Raw genomic sequence first — 18,607 nt, 5'->3', positions numbered from 1 at the left:
ACGATGTAGCTACTTCTCTCCCTCCCTCGACTTTCTCCAGCAGCTGAGCTGCATGAGTCCTGGAAGAGGGATAACCACATCACACAACTCCTATCTCCTTGTGCCCACAACACTTACCTATCAGCACATTATTGCACATAAATGTTGCAGTGTAGAAAACATTTGAATTAACATCTTCAGAGTTAGAAAACAGACAACTCAAAAGTTGCATCAAATATGCCTGCATTCTGCTCCTCTCGGATTCTGAATCTGTGTGACAAAACCTTCAGATGTTGCTTTATTTGTGGCATATAGGTGTAGAGAATGAAAGTCAGGATTCTTACAGACCATCTGCTGCATGCTGTGGCTTAGCACTAGGTGCTGTTGGATTCAATTCTTGGCCATTTTACCTATGGACATTACTCACTCACTGCCAGCTTTACTCTTCTTAGTCTCAGCTGACTCAAGAACTGCTTTTTTCATGACTTCTCCACCACCCAACATACCTCTGCATCCAGAAGAAAATAACTGCAGTCAGGGACCAGAGAGCACAGCCTGAAATTCTGCCCTGCAGTTCTTCTCTGAGGCAGAGCTGGTAGGCCACCAGCCATCACTACAAAAGACCAGCTCATCAGTAGTCTCAGCCAGAAACCCAATCCTGTGTTGCCCTGTGTCCCAATGATCCCACTCTGTTTGATATTTCAAAGCAAGCCCTTCCTCTTGTCCTGAGGACAAGGCACCCAGCCATTTCATGGTCGTATTTTCGGGCTGACCCTTCTTACAGACACCCACACATAGATACAACATTTGTCTCTCCCCCAGCAATTTCCAATAAATGATTGCTACTCCGATCATCAAGACACTTAACGAGGCACTAAATGTAGGACAAAAAAGGAAAAAGCTCCTTAGATATATATGTAGATTTTAAATAGATAAATCAGAATTTAACAAAACTCTTTTATCAGAGACACACAACAAAAATAAACTACAGATATAATACCTTTTTATTTATGTAAGCTGAGGATGTGTATTTGGCTCAGGAGTTTTTATCCATGACTTTAAAGAGACTGACTGCAAATAATATAAAAAAATAAAAAATGTAAAATTAATCAGTATTTTCAAAATTGTGACAAATTTTGGAAACACTTGTATAAATTCTGCAAACTTTGTGTACCCTTAAAGGGGCATAATTTAGTTACCATATATAATGATATTTGAAAATATTAGTACTTTACCCTAAAGTTTCAACATAGACATATTCATGATGAATGTAATTTCAAGAGGGTATCAAAAGTGATAATGGTTAGAAAAATATACATACTTTTGCTTCTGGAAAAGAAAAGGTCATTTGAAATATCCATCAAATAAAATACTAAATAAAGTCTCTCCACAGATATTTTTTCACAGTCCAAGATAAAATGCATGTTTATACACAGCTTATGCAATCTGACATTTTCAAGGTAGAGTCACAGTTTCACCAGTACAGAAGAACAAAATCTGTTACTACTCTCCAGACTGTTGCCTGCAGCCACGTGTGATTGTTTAGGCAAGCCAGAAGAGCAGAGCCATATAGTGATACCCAAACAATCCTAAGAAAGGTAGAGAAAATGCAGATGCACAAGAGCAAAGGACATCACACTGATAACAAGGGCATTGAGAGGAATAGTGACCAATAGGAATAGACATGAACTCTTTAGTAGCATGCAGTAATTCCTACAGGAAAAATAATCCCACCACACTCCAAGTATTAAAAGGACACTTTCATGGTGCTTTTCATTAATTTTCAGAAGTAATATTAAAGATTACTGTCTACTGGAAATAGCCTGGACTTAAATTGTTTCAGTGGATACAGTTTGTTGCTGTGCTTCAGTTCATGGCAGTGCTAAACTTCAGTTGCACACACACCAACCAAAACAACCCCAAACTTTCAAGGTTTTAAAAGGAAATGAGATAGGAAGAAATTTTCAGAACATGTGCTTTCACTACCTGAGTGCATTGCAGTAGCCAACAAAGCAAAGATTGGGTAATTACTCGTTAAAATGAATTCTGGTGTAAAGAAGGAATTCAGAAGAGTAACATGGCACTTGCAACAGTAACTGAAATTAAAGATACAGTGACACATTAAGATCTGACATTCTTTACAGTGTCCTTTTAAGCATCAACAGACCAGTATCTTATCTGCAACTGAAACAGAACAGATGCAAATCCTAATGAAACAACCAGATCAAGAATGTTACAATATTTCACAGTAATAAAGTCTATGGAGCTACTGAACAGAAAAAAGCATGAAGGATAATAGCAGCATATGGTTTACAGTTTTCACTTCTCAGTTTATTAATATTAGTGGTGCACTCAGCAATGCATAAAGCAGGAAAGAAATTCTGTCAAAACTGGCAATTATCTACCACGTCAACACTTAATTATGGTCCTTGTAAACAGCTACCTCCTTTTTGAACTTAAATTGCAAAGAAAAGAATATTTACATATAAGAATATAACCACAAAATCAAAATTAAGTTAAAACCTTATCAAGGAAATTGTATTTTGAGGCGAACATAATACAATATTAAATAGTACATGTCCAAAGACTTTGAAGGCATTGTGATTTTCATGCTTTCTTCCTCCAGTCATTTCCCCCTGGATTTTAATAGACTAAATACTTCATTTCAGAGTAAATAAGTGGAAATATTATAGAGCAGCTCCGGTAAAGAATAGCTCCACTATTGAAAATTGCTCGAGGTGTGGTGATCCAGGACTCTGACTTAAAGCAAAAATAAACAGCATACAAGGCCACAGCAAAGAAGTGGCCAATCAGTACCATTGGTTTAGGCGATAACCTGCATTAAAAAGAAACAGATAAAACTAGTAAATAAACAGAATCAGAAAGAACTGAAAAACTTCCATTTTACAAATACAGATCTCTACTCAGGACCACACATCCCCTTCTGATTTAGGCAGATCTGGTTCTGCCAACTCCACTGAAAAATACAAATTTGGTTCTCTGGGGCTGCTCCACACTGTGCATTCCCTTCTACAGCACAGTCAACACTGCTGCTTTCTCTTCATTTCTAGTACTCTTTGTCCACCTTATCTTCCCCTAGAGGAATATTTTAAACAGGCTTTTCAGTTTAAGCTCTCAGTCCAAAAGGAGAGAAACATAAAAGCACATATTCTCCTATGTTCAGAGTAGTAGGATTTACTGTGCATTCACAAGTTTCTGAGGGGTCATTCAAACACCTTCATAACCAGACATTTCCCTGTTCCTAACAACTTTTTATGTAAGGCCTCACCCAACACACTACTCTGAGCTTGTCAAGGAGGAAACATCTTCACCAGATGTTCTGGACCCCTCTCCCTTACTTAAATTCCTGTGCCACCTAGGCTAGGAGCCACCAGCTTTTAGTGCCCTTTTTTATGCAGGGAAAAAAACCAAAAAGCTCTTTAAAGACACAGTTTCTAATAAAGCCCCAACCTTTAATATAATCTTAAAATCTAGGCTCCTGTGGGCCATGCTCCCCGTGCTGAGCTGCCTGGTGGGGAGCAAAGAAGATCTCTCAGGGACTCACAATAACCATTGCCAGCATAGTGAACTTACACTGAGAGCAATCCAACAGGACCTGAGACACATTCTCCTCCAAGTCTGAAGTAGTGGAAACAGGCTTTCTTTAGCTGATGCAAGGAATCTACAAAATTCATTAAAATGAATAAAACAAATATAATCAACATATACTGAAACATTTTTCTGCATGCACGATACTGATATTAAATCCAGGACTTTGGTAGCTGTTGTTCTGTTCAATTCAGCTGAACTTTAAGCTGCTTTTATTTATACAAAAGACAGTCTTACAGAATACCTACGTATTTTTGTATTAACTGACTATTTTTTTCTTTGTTTTAGAGGGGTTTTTTTGGTTTGTTATTTAGTCCTAACTCCATACTTGCCTTCACATTGCTAAAACTTTGTCTAAAAAACTAGGCAGAGAACACAAGAAAACTTACTAAAATTCTTTGATTTATATATTTTTCATATATAACAATATACATACATATATATATATATACACACACAGAGAGACATGGACATCCCCTTCCCAGTCATGTTTATTTACCAAGTTGCAGTTAATTAGAGGTTATCTTTAAAATATATTTACCATCTGTGGCAGCAAAGAGTTCATAAAGTGCCTGGGCAAGAACATTCACTACAAAAGAATGAGATTTTTTCCTTGACCAGTAAAATGTTCTTTTTGCCTGGAAAGAAAAAAAGAATTATTTCTGTCAGTAAATAAAAAGGAACATTCAAAAGATTCCCAAAAGAGGTGAGGTGGCAAGAGTCATGCACATGGACATGTAGAAGGGATTTAGTGATATGCTAGATTGATTCCTAGCTAGGTCATCAAGGAATTTCAAAAATTTGTTGAACCAGTTAACCAGGCTCCCCTTACCTTAAACAGAGTGGGGAAAAAGATATTTCCAGAGCATGTTTGATCTCATCCTACAGGAATTGTCTGGTATGCAGCTGAAACTTGAAGGATAATGCTCAGCTAGTTCCCTCAATTGACTAGTAATAAATAGGAAATGACTGGAAATCCGAGGTGACTAGCTGCCATAAAGTATCTCCATGTAGTCAGGTAAGTCCTGACACACAGAGCGCTCCTCTAAGTGCTTTTCAATTTTCAAATACACTTTTTGAATCATCTACTTGTAGTCTACAATTATACTACCTGTAAATTAGCCAAGACAATATGCCTAACCCCATTAAAAGCAGTAAACAAATTTGTAAGAAATCTTATTATTTACTTATCAGAATTTTGCAACTAAGTATCACTGAAAAAATAAACCTTGTATGAACACTGATGGAGCAGATCCTGGGAAAGAAGGATCCCTCTAACTTACTACTCAGATTTATGCAGCAAGCAAGAGGCCAGTGGGGGCTGAGATGTCTCTTGAAAGACTGGGTACACAAGCTCATTATTGCACAAGTTCCACTCACACAAGTATAATGGTTCAAACCCACCACATTTAGATCATATTAAAAATACCCTATTAAAACAGGAATATAAGGTTATCCTAGCAAAGCATCCTGACTAGACACAGCACACCAGTCTCCTTAAGTAAAACACAGCAGGTCAGTGTGCAGTTTTGAACTCCCTCTTGCCACACAGCACTGCAGTTACAGACCACATCTCCACTGGTGAATGCCTCGTATCTCATCATTCTAGCCAAGCCTTTGAAAATTGCTATGCCTCACCAATAACTTACTTGTTCCTATGTTGCATGAAACTTAGAAGTGTGTCACTAAATTGCAGCCAAAGCTGTATAAAATAAGTCCAAAATTAAGAATCACCTTAAGAACATCAGAATCTTCATAAAGGTCTGGGATATCCTGGAGCAAACTTCTCCATATTTTAACATCATTTAAAATAACACTCATTCCTCCACCAGTTAGAGGGTGTCTTATATTATATGCATCTCCTAAGAGAAGAACACCTAGGTAGAAGAGAAAAAACAATAGGGTACTGCATAACTGTTATGGAATCTTAAAATTCAAATCCTCTATAAAAAACATGAAACTTACTAGGAATTCATTCCCACCAGAAAATAAGATATATAACAACTAGAAATTAAAAAACAAAAACCACGAAGTATGTCTTTAAATTAAAAGGCTTAAAACAGCTTTAAGATAATCAAGGTGAAACTATTTTTTCCCTATAGCGTCAAAGAACACACTTTTAAAGTTAATTTATTTAATTTCTTATTTTTTCTCAGAAAAGCCACACTTACATAAACTTGAGCAACTGAGTAAATTAAACTTAGAGATAAAGCAGGCATTGATTTAACATCTGGTGTCAATGTAAACATTCCAGTTAAATTTTGCCAAAGGTACACATTTTATAGAAGAGACTGTTGTACTGAATAACAAATATACGCCTAGGACAGAGTCCTATGCCCCAGAAGATGCTTACAAAGCCTTTTCTCTTTTATTTCATAATACCCACCCTTTTTGTTAACAGCTGAAGGAGGCAAGAAGCTGGCTGGCATAGTCCTTAAACGATCATTCTGAACTGCTATTAAGAATGGTTCCTTTAAGTGATCTGCAACAACCAATATTGTAGTAACAGTAGTTAGACAAAAATGCAAATAATTTGTACACAATCCATTTTAATCTCTTTTTAGAGATACCACAGAGTCATAGAATGGTGTGGGTTGGAATGGGACCTTGAAGATCACGTAGTGCCAACTCCCTGCTGTCAACAGAGACACTTCCCCTAGCCCAGACTGCTCAGAGCCCCATCCAACCTGGCCTTGGACATCTCCAGGGATGCGGCAGCCACAGCCTCCCTGAGCAACCTGTTTTAGTGTCCCACCACCCTCACAGGAAATCATTTGTTCCTAACCTCTAATCTAAACCCACTCTCTATTTGAACCCATTCCCCCCTGTCCTGTCACTGATGCCCTTGTCAATAGTCCTGCCCCATCTCTCTGGTAGACTCCCTTCAGGTGCTGGAAGGCCACAATTAGGTCCTCCCAAAGCTTTCTCTTTTCCACACTGAACAAATCCAAGCCTCACAGGAGGAGCCCTCCATCTCTCTGATCAACTTGGTGGCCTCCTCTGGACTCATTCCAATAAGTCACTGCCCTTCCTGTGTTGGGGAGCCCAGAGCTTATATAATCCTTCTGAATTGCTGACCTCACAGATGTGAGCTGAACAAACTTTCATGTGTTGTTGTGTGGTGTTGTGTGGAACTAAAGAAGGGTGAATGGTTTCTGAAAAAGTGACTGCAGACATGGAAAAAGCCACACAGTTCTATGAATTCAATGAAATCTGTCTTTTTTTTTGACATGTTTAAATGTGACAATTCTCTAGAAGTCTTTCCAGACTTACCAGGTAGTTGAGGATGAATGGTCTCAATCATGTACTCTTTTAAATTTTTTGGCATTTCCCCTCGAATATCAACAAGAACCCGAGTTTCAGTTGAAGAAATCTTATAGATTAGCACTGGACTCGTTTTAGCTAAAACAAGTTCAGCATAATTAGCTTTAAACTGTGATGCATCCTTAAAAAAGAAAGAAAAGGAAGAAAGATTGAGACTGATTAATGAAAGGGTATTAAACATCAGACATATGAAATGATTTTCTAAAACACTTTAAACTAAAATCCTGTATAAGTTTGCGTTATAATTTTCTTAAATGAAGAAATGTTTTCAAAAATAAAGTTCTGAATTTCAGTGTAGCAATAATTATTTTGCCAATACGTTTTAGTATTTACTAGAACCGCTAACTTATCCATTTCACTTGAATACCTCACCAATATTTAATATATGCCACTGAAAACCTGTAATGTAATCCATGTAGTACTTTTCAGTAGGATCATTTTGTTTTCTTTTCATAAAGAAAGTAGTGGGAAGGAAAGAAATCCACTAAGGTAAATATAATTACCAACAGAAAAAGAATCATAGGGCCCTATCTAATGAGGTCTTAAAGGAGATTCCAAAAGTAGACAAACTTGGGCAGTGATAACTGGATTAGAGACCCAAAAAGTGCTGAAGTTCCTATCAGTCAGTGTTCTCAGCCTAGTGAAAATACTGTTAGCTTCCATTCATTCTCCCTTAATTATTCTTGCTGCTAATGCATCATTTAATGCAGCAGACACAGAGTGAAAGATCCAGACAGGATTTCTACCTGGATTCTCCAGTCACCCAGCTACCAACCCAGATTCCCAGTCCAAAACCAGGACACCACTTTCTCTCTTGAAGTTTATAGGTCCTGAAGGCAAATATGTACCTGGTTATAAGGTACCCCATCTTCAGGCAGGAGCACAGTTTGAGTGCCCTTCTGGAGTAGAAAACATAGGTGGTTTGGCTCACAGCTTATAGGATGATCTAAAACTCAAGATTTTTACTCCCTGAACAAATACAGTAACTACTGTTTAAAAAAAAAAAAAAAAAAAAGAAGGAGGACTGTCACCATCTTAGGCACCAGTATCTTAACACAAACCTGTTAAAACACAATTTTACCAGTTGGGTTCTGGATTTACAAAGGTGCCTGCTTCTGATCCAGAGCTTAGTGCTAAATAAGACATAGCACTAATATAAGGTAGCGCTACATGTGCTGTAAGACACTGAAATGTTTTTTCTTTAAAAAAGAAAAATTCTATGAACTAGTTTAGTGAGTCTAGAGCTCAGTTTAATGTAGTTATGCTGAATCACAGCCCATTTTCTTAAATACTCTCTTGTTCAACTATATCCTTAAGGTTAACCTTGTACTCTTAAAATCAAAAATCTTAACTTTTAACAAAAATATCCACTTTAAAAATAAAAAAAAAAAAAACCACAGCAGGCTCAGAGATACATAAGCGTTTTAAGAGGTGAAAATCTGATCTATAACTGTACCTAATATGTTAAGTCTGACACAGTAAGAAGTTCAACTATCCTAGAGCTGGGACCGAATATGCATCAATACTTTAAGAGTTAAAAACATAGAACAAAATTTCCAAGCACTTCAAAGGTACACAGAAACTGACAGAACATCTGGATAAATACCTAAAAGCATAGTTCTAACTGATTCTGTTGGAAAAGGAAATGAACAACATACTTAGTGAAATTCAGACCCGCTTTAAGAAGCAGCAGCATAGTGGTTTATATAATATTATACATAAATGTTACCTTCAAAATGCAACCAACAAAATGAGATGAAACAGTAACTTTGTTGGAGATCAAGTTTTTCCTGAATTTGGAGAAAAGGCCATCAGCTACAACTGTAAGTGGAGCATGAAGTTCCTGCAGCATAAATTAAAAATAAAGTTATGACACTGTCAATTTTGGTTCAGAACAATGAAAAGAAATTCCCAAGATCTCCTTTGCAATTGTAAATTAAATGCTTTAAAAACAATAAACATCTAAGAGGATCACAGGCCATATTAACAACATATGTATTAAGAACTGTGGGGTTTGCCTTCCTTGCATTCATGCTTATCTATTTGCTACACAAGCTGTTCTAACAATATACTCCAGATTTTTCAGACATGCATTCAGAAAACACAGATATAGGAGCTGTGTAGAAACTTGGATTTAAAAAATACAATAAAGAGGAGTACTTGCTCAATTCAGGCTGTAATGCTCTTTAGAACAAAAAAAAACCCAAAACAACAAGAATTTCAAATTAAACAACTATGCATAAGTAACTAAAGAAAATCAAACCAAAGTATAACAAACTGACAAGCTATAAGCACATAGGCTCTTCTTTAAAAGACCAAGCAGGGAACTCTGAGCAGTTCCAGTTAGGAACTACAACAAATAGCATATATATGGACAAAATACAAATCTGAGTAAACTGATCAGGTTCAGCCTGAAGGTCTGTGCAAATTCTTAATGTTTAACACATACATTGTTCTCAAACATAAGCAAATAATTGCAATTACTAAAATGTATTTTTATGCCTTTTATGGTCATATAACAACAATATTATACTAGGAAGCATTTGAAGATCGGTGTTTCTACCTACGGCTTTCTCAGTGCCAATATGTTCAGTGACCAAACTTCAAATGACAATAGATTTACCACAAGCATTAGTCCTTAGCTTTCAGTGATTTCATATGCTTGGCATAAGCAATAAAACATATTTCTCCTTTTAAGCTTTCAGTTTGTAAGCAAGGCAAAAAAAAGAACATTGTGTTTTGCTAGTACTCCTAGGAAATCTTTTACTATTGTATGGGTGAGTCACTCTGTGGAGAGTTCCTCTACAAGCAGTTGCCACCAATATTGGAGTGAATTCATAAAATCATAGAATACTCCAAGCTGGGGTGGACTCACAAGGATCAAGTCTGACTCCACTTGGCCACACAAACCTTAACATCTTTTGCTGCATGAAGGGCAGTTGGACAATATCAGATGACAGTAGATGTGACTAAAGTAAAACATATTTTATGGTGTCTGTGCTTATAGAAGTGAGCTCCTGAGTCGAGTTAACAAAACCTCTTTCCTATGGATTCCTAGCTTGGATGATTGCAAGCTCTAATTATTCCTGCAATTCAACCAAAGTCACCTGTCCATATCAGTTTCCTGCTGTCTAATGAATGGAACATTCATGCTGCAATTTTTCCACAGTCAACACAATAAACAGGTGCCTAGTTTCGAAAAAATTTTTAAGTTGACCTTCAGCATACCAGCTAATTTGAACCTCATTTAAGAGAATAAAAATCTCAGCAGTAACGTGGTGGAGAATGTAGGATGGAAAGAACAGAAAAACACAAACTCACAATACAGATCAGCCTCCTTTCTTTATAAAATCAGGCTGAGGAATGTAAGCAGGCTTGAGTTTGGGGTTTTTATTCAGCTAAGAGCTTCCTAGCTGTAAAAACTCACAGGCAGGGACACACAGTAAATAGACAATGTTTAATAGAAATTTCTGATATACTAGATTTCTAAAACCAAAGGAGATCTAAGCCAGCAAATGAAACAGCTCTCTCCAGTCACAGAACTTCAGCATTCAGAGCAAAACATCAATTTGTTTAGCTCCAGTATATAAGGAAACTTAAGGCCTTTCTTTAGAACAGACTTTCCTGAAAGATGCAAGCTAGAATATTGGTCACTCTATTGCTGGTCAAATAAGTCAACACTTTAAATTACAACAACAACATCCATAAGTGTGTGAAGCTTAAAAACAGAACTTAAAACAAAATATACCTGTTCACCTTCTAACCCTCAAACAAAATAAAACAAAACCACCCTTCTATGTTGCTGAATGATAAAGCCAATTGAATTTGGGAAATAAACCCCAACACCCTTTCCCATGTAAAAAATCCTCCTCCTCTCCAAACTTCCTGTCTTTCCCATGCCTGTGATTCAGTGGCTTGTTCTCCTAGAGGGGATTTCCTAACAGTTTCATTCATATTACATGACAGGTTGGACAGACCAAGGCACACGACTTGGAACTCACTCCTCCTCCAGCTACCTCCAGAGAGGTCAAGGATGTTGTTACTTTGCTCTCTTGCAGCACTTAGCCGTCAAGTGGGCTAAAATGGCACTTGCCTGAGGGCAGTCTAAAACCAGCTTACTCCCCTACAGCTTTGGCAAGTACTTTTAAAAGGCTCTCTCCTATATGGTTCTGTGCCACCAGTCCCATTCCTAAATGACTTAGAGATGGAAAGATGTTAATAATCCTCAGAGAAGGATCTTCCAGCTACTCAGGAATTTTCTCCATCTAGTAAGGAGGGGAGCAGGGCATAGGCAGATTTCTATCTTTCCCATCAGAGTACATCTACATAACTTTAGGCAACAAAGGAACTTCCAAGTCCACAAAGAAGATTACAAATCTGGTTTTCCTGGAGAATAGGCAGCATATCCAGAACTTCAGTACAGGGGTTAAACCCAGACTGGTCTTTCCTAAACTTTTTAAGTTCACACAGTTTCATGGCATTTAGCCAGCATTTTAGCATTAAAATATGCCAAAATTCTTTCTGCCATCCAAGATGACAAGACAGAACTTTCAGACAGAACTATGAATAGGTAACTTTTTCATTTTCAGTCCCTCACTAGATGGTGGAAGTATATATGGAAATGCAGACAACTACACACAGCCAAAGCACAAATCTTAATATATTGTTTCTTTCACCAAGAACTCTTGAAAAATTTTAAACTCCAGACATATGAATAATGAAACAAATAATGAACTGAATTGTCCAGAGCAACTGAAAGCAGAAGCTTCATAAGAAGTTATAACAATAATTCCCATATTCCCAGACTGTATGCACTAGAAAATAATCTCCCTTTATTAAATTCTTTCGCTTTCTTGATAACGACATTATTTCTGTACCAGTGCTCTGAAACACAACCTTTTAAAAAACTATATATATAAAGCAACCATCAATTTTCTCAATGGGTTAATAAAGTTTGTAAAAGAAAACTCTTACCTTAGTGTCTCCAGTTTCTTTGTCCTTGTACTGAACGCCCACAACACAGTCATCCTCTTCAAGTAACTGTAACACAGTCCCTTCAATGAATTTTGCACTGAAATTAAACAAAAGGGTTAAAACACAAGAGGATTAACGATGCCAGCATTTCAAGGCACTAGACACAGAAAGAAAACCAAATTTTCAACAATATTGTCTCTGCCAAAACAGTTTAAATTTTGCAAAAACAGGGCTCTTGAACACTTTCTGAAGCTACATTAAACGTCAAAAAGTGCTGGTCACAAATTTCACTTTGACCAAGCCTTTTGTTTGACACCTGAATATTCTAAAAACTGTACTGTTTATCATAAACACCTTGGCACTTAGTAGAGTTCCCGGCTGTACCCCATAGCCCCGGCTGTACCCCATAGCCCCGTGAGAGATGCTGAGGTGAGTTTCACACCTAATAATGGTCAGAAATCAGGGAGCTGACTGAGTAATCCCAGCTAAAAGCTAAGAATCGCTGACAGTGCAGGGGAGACTTAACTCCGAGGAGAATTAAAGAACAGAATCAGCAGCACGTAAACCCTTAACATGAACACTAGATAAAAATAAGGCATATAATTCTCAGAGCAAACTCAGTCCAAACTAACCTAACCTGTTTAGGACACAGATATCTAGGCTGTCACCTCAGGAATTGAGAATAGAGTCTTGTGTTTTTTCTATTTATGCATTTAAAGTTCTGCTAACACTTATGTTTGAGCAGAGCATCCCTTGCTTCTATCTCCCAACCAGAGCTGTTTTGAGTTCAGAAATTAAATCTCTGTAAACTTATATCCAGATGTAATTCCACAACTTTAAGAACTGAGCTAAGGGTGCACGTGAGAATAAAACAGCTTGCTATTTTAGGCTCTTAGAAGAAATACAAGCAGTTCAATTAACTTTTTTTTTCCTAGCATCCAGCATAGACATTTCAGAGCAGATCATGACTGGCTTAATCTGCGAGGCAACAGGCACGTTGGCTCTATCAAAATATGAATGGTTATGAGTGAGAACACAACAGAAACCTCAAGAACAAGGAACTGCAGCAGCACACCAGGAAATCAGAGTCCTGCAGATCCTATTGGCAGGACTAAGTTTCTTTTACAGCTGTCATTTCAGTTACCTGCCTAAGTGCTCACTTTTTCTTCTCATTCTCATCCACTATAAGTGAGTTTATATATAATTAGTTATCTGAAACAATGATGCCCTACCTCCTTCTGCTGCAAAAAAACTTATCTGAAATACATTCATATTGCCTAGTGCTTATAAACTGGATATTCTAATCAGTAATAATTATCCCCTGTATCTTCAAAAGCTGTGTAATAAAACCCAAAATCTCCTGGCACTATTAAGAGTTCTTGATCTTTCACTGCACATAAACATGCAGTTTTCTATGCCACAAATTAAATGACAAGGAAGCATACACAAAACAAATATTCAAGAGTGCGTGGGAAATGGGAAAGAATTTAATTCAAGTCACAAACTTGATTTTTGCAAGTTTTTCCTTCAAAGACTGTGTATAGCTGCTGGAGTTTTTCCCACAAGCTGAGCCCAGCATGCCAGATGCCCAAATTTCATTGAACTTAGAGCCTCAAAAAGACTTTAGCTTTCAGAGCTAGTGAACACAGTCACCATTAATTTCAGCTATACTACAAAGCTTCTATCTTTAGTGCCACTTTTAGTAACTTATATGATATAAAAAATATGAAAGGAGAAAGCAGATTTCTTGCTTAGAATAAAGATGTTAGGTAAAAATATAATAATGCCATATGTCCTTGCAAAGGGACATATGGCATTATGACATTCTTAGGGGAAAAAATTAAGGGGGGGAAAAAAAGACAATACAAAAAAAAATACCACACAGAAATCAGCACCTAGAATCTATTCTATTTCAATAAAAGTTTACTTCTCATCTCTTTCATAGAAGGAAGAAAAGAGTCAAAAGAAAACACCAAATTTTTCTTTTCATTATGAAAAGAAGCTGTCTTCAAGACTCTGAATCATACAAGTTATTAACTGGAAAGAGGTACTTCCATCTAGTGCTCCTTTCTAGTTACTTTGGCTCACTTCTTGTCAGAAAAGAAAGCAAAACAACATACAAATGTAAATCTTGATTTCTGTCATCACTGATAACATCAGTGGAAAAGCTACATACTACTACCCAGTGGTGCAGGAAGGTTGGACTACATGACCTTTAAAGGTCATCCCTTCTAGCCCAAACTATTCTGTGATCTAAAAAATCATGCCAGATTTGCCACTCGTGCCTTGTCCAAAGAAGTTCTGTGCACTGCTCACCAAGATCAAAAAATGCCAAACTCAAGAATCAGCAGAAGAGAATCAAACCTGCGAACTGTTCTCTCACACAGATAACCAAATACCTTGCCTAATATTTAAAGCCCATACTCCCCTAAAGAGTAACTTGTCCCAAAGGGTTATATATATATGACATATGTGATGTGTATGTTAACTTATGAACTTGTCTACAGAAAGCACAATAGCTGCTACTTTCTCTCACTCTTGTTCATCAAAGCCCTCCGTGTTGGGAAATGGTTAAGAAATCTCATGGAAATGATGGGAACAATGCTTCTGAATCTCTGGATCCCAACTGTGCTGTCCACAACGTGACTCACTTGGGCTCTGCCATAGCTGCCCTTCGGAGGCCCATGATAAACTGGCCATGATGAAAAGATCTTCCGCTGGCCACGCGTCCGTCTTCAGATGTTGGATAAGGAATCTCAACCTCCAACTTGCTCTCTAGGTCATGAATTATGTAACCATTTACTATTTGTGAATCAATACCTTCTACCGTATCTGCAAGATATAAACCAACAGATGGGTTAAAACAAGCCTTTAAGAAAGCCTAATTATTTATTAAAGCCATTTCTTTACATAGGGTCCAGTTTTCCTAAGCAAAATACACACGTTGAAAGAAGAGCATTTTCAAAATAGCAAACTGGAAATACACAAGCAATTTTAATTCAAATGTTAAGTGCAGATAATGTTTTTCTTAATTTTTCATGTAGGCATACTTTTACTAAATACATTTTTGAGTGTAGTAACTCTTGCATTACAGATCTATTTACATTTTGAAATGTACCCACCTTCAAGACCCAAGTCTCGAAGAGCATTAAATCCTCCAGGTTGCAGCAATTCTCCAACTATCCTGTCAGGTTCTTTCAGATCCCTCTCTATCACAGTCACCTTTCTTCCATCTCTTGACAGCACCGTGGCCAAGGAAGAACCAAGGACACCTGATCCCACAATGATAATTTCTGGATCACATTGGAGTGACAACGCTGTATTTGGAGCAGTCTCTGTCAGATATACATCCGAGAAGTTCACTTCTCTTTTACCCTTCAGAAAACAAAGACAAGAAAGTTACACATGCCAATGGATCTGCACCACAACCTTGTCAAGAGGGCTGACTTTGGAGTAGCTCTACTCTGAGCCAGGGTACTGAGGGTGCATTAGCAGTTGGAAGGCATCTTGCAGTTTAGTTTTATCCAAAATTGGATCTGTCATACTCTAAAAGGCAACAAAAGCACAACAAGCAGAGAAAAGAAAAAACAACACCACTGCAAACAAAATCAAGACCCTAGCTTAAACCTGTCCTGCTGATCAAAGACAAACCACAAACAAAACTGTCAGAGAGACTGAAAGCTGCTAGAAAAGGCAGTAAGAAAAGGCTGTCCCATATTCTTGTCCTACAAAAACTGACACCTTCATGCCAGTGAACCACTCCAGCATGGAGGCATTAGCACTTGACAATGAAAAAGGTATTAGATTTATCAGAAAATGTATTTCTCTGGAAAACATACTCTTTTAATTATACTCTAAGTGAACCTATCTAACTAACAAAACAGCAACTTATGGTAATATTGAGAATGGAAAAGTGTCAGCAGAAGCAGCTGCCTGGGAAATGCTTTTAAGAAGTGGTTCTGAAATGAAAACTCATCTGACACCTAAAAGTATAAGCAAAATCACCATTCATCTACATTTAAAGCTGTTAAGAATTGACATATATTGGACTGGACATCAGTTAATGCAGAAACTGGTATTTTAAACCAGCTCTGTTATAGAACCTTCCCAACAGCACTTAATCACATACACTTCAAAATAAAAAAGAATTTTAAGGGCAACTCCAGTGCAAAGCTGCAAATCATTTCTCCAGGCAGATGAGAATTCAACTCAGTCTTTCACAAATGCCTCAGCACTGCAGTGCTGACATTGTTAAAAATACCATTGCATCAGTGAAACACACTGACACCAGAATTTCTAGTGGCCTAGTGTCATGTTTATATCTACACTGCAGCAAGAGAGTGCAAAACTAAGTATCTGAATTCAGGTAACACAAGAAATTGGTAAAGGCAGGCTTTAAGAGAAAAACATAATAAAAATCAAAAACCTTTGACTGGCAGCCAAAACCAGTTTCATGTTCTTCTGTGTAAGGGGTCAGTGCTCATGTGAAAATGCCCAGATGTACGCAGGGAAGTAGCCAAATAGTGCTGACTACAGATGTACTGGATATCTATGCCCAGTTCATAGTCTTGGATGGCAGGACTCCAGCTAAGCTCCAGGCACCACCTACAGCTCTCCACAGCAAGGCTCATGCTGGGCTCAAGAAAACACTGACTATCTGAGCAGGTCCTGTACCTATTGTACAAGCAATAGGTCAGCAATCATTTCCCAGTAACTATCTGCAGCTGTATAAACAAATGTGTTTTATCCATAAATATCAGTAAGCTCATCAGAGAGTTACAGAATGGCAGAGGTTGGAAAGGGTTTCTGGACATCATGGGGTCCAAAGCCCCTGTTCAAGCTGGGTCAGAGCAGACTGGCCTGGGCCCTGTTTTGGATACCTCCAAGGATGGAGACACTTCCACCTCTCTGGGAAATGGTGCAGTGCTCAGACACCCTGACAGTAAACAGTGCCTCCTGATGCTCAGAGCAAACATCCTCTGTTTCATTCTGTGCTTGTCACCTCTCATCCTGTCATCAGGCATCGATGGAAAAAGCCTTGGCATAGCCTTCTTTGTATCCTCCCTTCAGGTATTTACATACAGCCTTCTCTTCTGCCGGCTGGACAGTCACTCAGCCTTTCCTCACAGGAGAGATTCTCCAGTCCTTCATCTCTACAACAGACTGGCAACTGAACATATTTTTCTGCTACTGTAATAATCCTTTACTCCAAATCTTTCTTAAAACATATTTGTTTTGATGCTAGAAAACCCCTGGTCTACCACTTAATTAAGTTTTCACTCTTTCTTTTGCCATCCAAAACTAACACAAAATATGACAAATCAAACATCCAGCATCTAAAGACAAACTCTGTCCACCCCTTTCTTAGCTCTTTCCCCTCATCAGGGCACAGGGTCAGTGGCCAGAGGGAAGAGCAGCAGGACCTTGCACCCCATGTGCCGCGTCTGCATCCAACTCACCTTTCTAGATTTGGACTGTTCAACTTGTTGAGATCCCGAGGTGGGCTTGGCCCAGAAGAAGCCAACCAGCGGCAAGGCTGAGAGCACATCAGAGAGCACCCCCAGGTGTGACTTCTGCTTCTGCTGCTGCCGCTGCCTGGGCCCCCTGAAGTGGTACCTGTAGGACAGCACCAAGCCGAGCGAGAAAAACACCAGCACGGAGAGAAGCACCTCCTTATTAGCGTAACTCATCAGGTCTCCGCACTTTTTATACACGTAAATGAAGGAGGCGATACCCAGAAAGGTCCACATCATGAGGGTCACTGATGTTGCTGCTCCAAAGCTTCACCGCAGATGGATGCTGCCGAAAATAGTTTCGTGGAAGGGATGAAAAAAATGTGTCTATAGAAAAGCGACGATTTCCCCTCCAATGGAAGATAGGAAGATTTCAATGGAAAAACAAGGAGCCTCAGAAGAGGAACAAGCCCCACCTCGCCAGGCTGCCACAGGAGCCTGGACAGAGGTTCCGAAACCGGAAAAAAATATATAAAACGTCTTCTCAAGTACCCCCTCCCGGACACACGATGCCGGAGGAGCTGGAGCTCGTCCTACTGCCCCCCAGGTCACCCCTCCGCTTTGCCCAGCCCCGCTCGGAACCGGGACTCTCCTGCGCTGGCGGCGGCGATGCGGCCGGAGCCCTCACGCCCGGGGATGAGGCGGCGGCGCCGCGTGGGGCGGGAGGAGCACGGTGCACGCCCAAGGGAGGCGCGGCTGATGCTCTGCTCTACCTGCCCGCGCCAGGGCACCCCGCAGCAGCCTCACGGGGGGGAGATGCGGTGCCGCTGCCTCCCTTCTTGACCCGGTCCCAGCGCCCGGCGGCGCCTCGCGGCAGGAATGGGGTGTGGGAGGGAACGAGGGGCAACAGACGGGGATGGCGAGGGCGGCCCGCGGGAGGGGCGGCCCCCCGGCCATGCTAATGAGTAACGGCCGCCGCCGCCCCGCGGCCACCGCGCGCCCGTGCCTCAGCGGCGCCGGCCAATCGGCGGCGCTATGCCGAGATGGCGCTATGGCCGCCGACCAATGGGAGCGCCGGGAGGGAGGGGCTTGCGGCCGCCGGGCGATGTGACGCGAAGGGCGGGGCGGGGTTGCCGTGGTGACGGGGAGGGGCGGGGCCGCTGAGGGGCGCTGGTAGGCCCAGGACAGCGGGCGGCGGCGCCGCGTGTGCCCTGGTCGGGGAACGCGACGGAAAGCAGCACCTATCGGAGAAATCAGAAAATCGTGGA

At 39.7% G+C, this 18,607-nt stretch overlaps 1 protein-coding gene across 1 annotated transcript; it reads right to left on the bottom strand.

Annotated features, from left to right (window-relative positions):
• Nucleotides 1-965: 965 nt before the first annotated feature.
• On the bottom strand, nt 966-18,299 carry SQLE (squalene epoxidase). Its single transcript, XM_014870172.2, has 11 exons — nt 17,346-18,299; nt 15,009-15,261; nt 14,538-14,718; nt 11,887-11,983; nt 8,642-8,755; nt 6,862-7,033; nt 5,975-6,070; nt 5,323-5,465; nt 4,130-4,226; nt 3,574-3,661; nt 966-2,815 (listed from the first exon to the last, which is right to left on the bottom strand). Exons 1-11 carry the CDS (start codon nt 17,637-17,639, stop codon nt 2,623-2,625), a joined length of 1,728 nt encoding a protein of 575 aa, XP_014725658.1. The 5' UTR covers nt 17,640-18,299; the 3' UTR covers nt 966-2,622.
• Between the last annotated feature and the right edge of the window lie 308 nt (nt 18,300-18,607).

The sequence above is a fragment of the Sturnus vulgaris genome, chromosome 1, assembly GCF_052056855.1.
Source record: "Sturnus vulgaris isolate bStuVul1 chromosome 1, bStuVul1.hap1, whole genome shotgun sequence".
NCBI classification, from domain to species: Eukaryota; Metazoa; Chordata; class Aves; order Passeriformes; family Sturnidae; genus Sturnus; species Sturnus vulgaris.
This window is presented reverse-complemented; position numbering and strand designations above follow the sequence as displayed.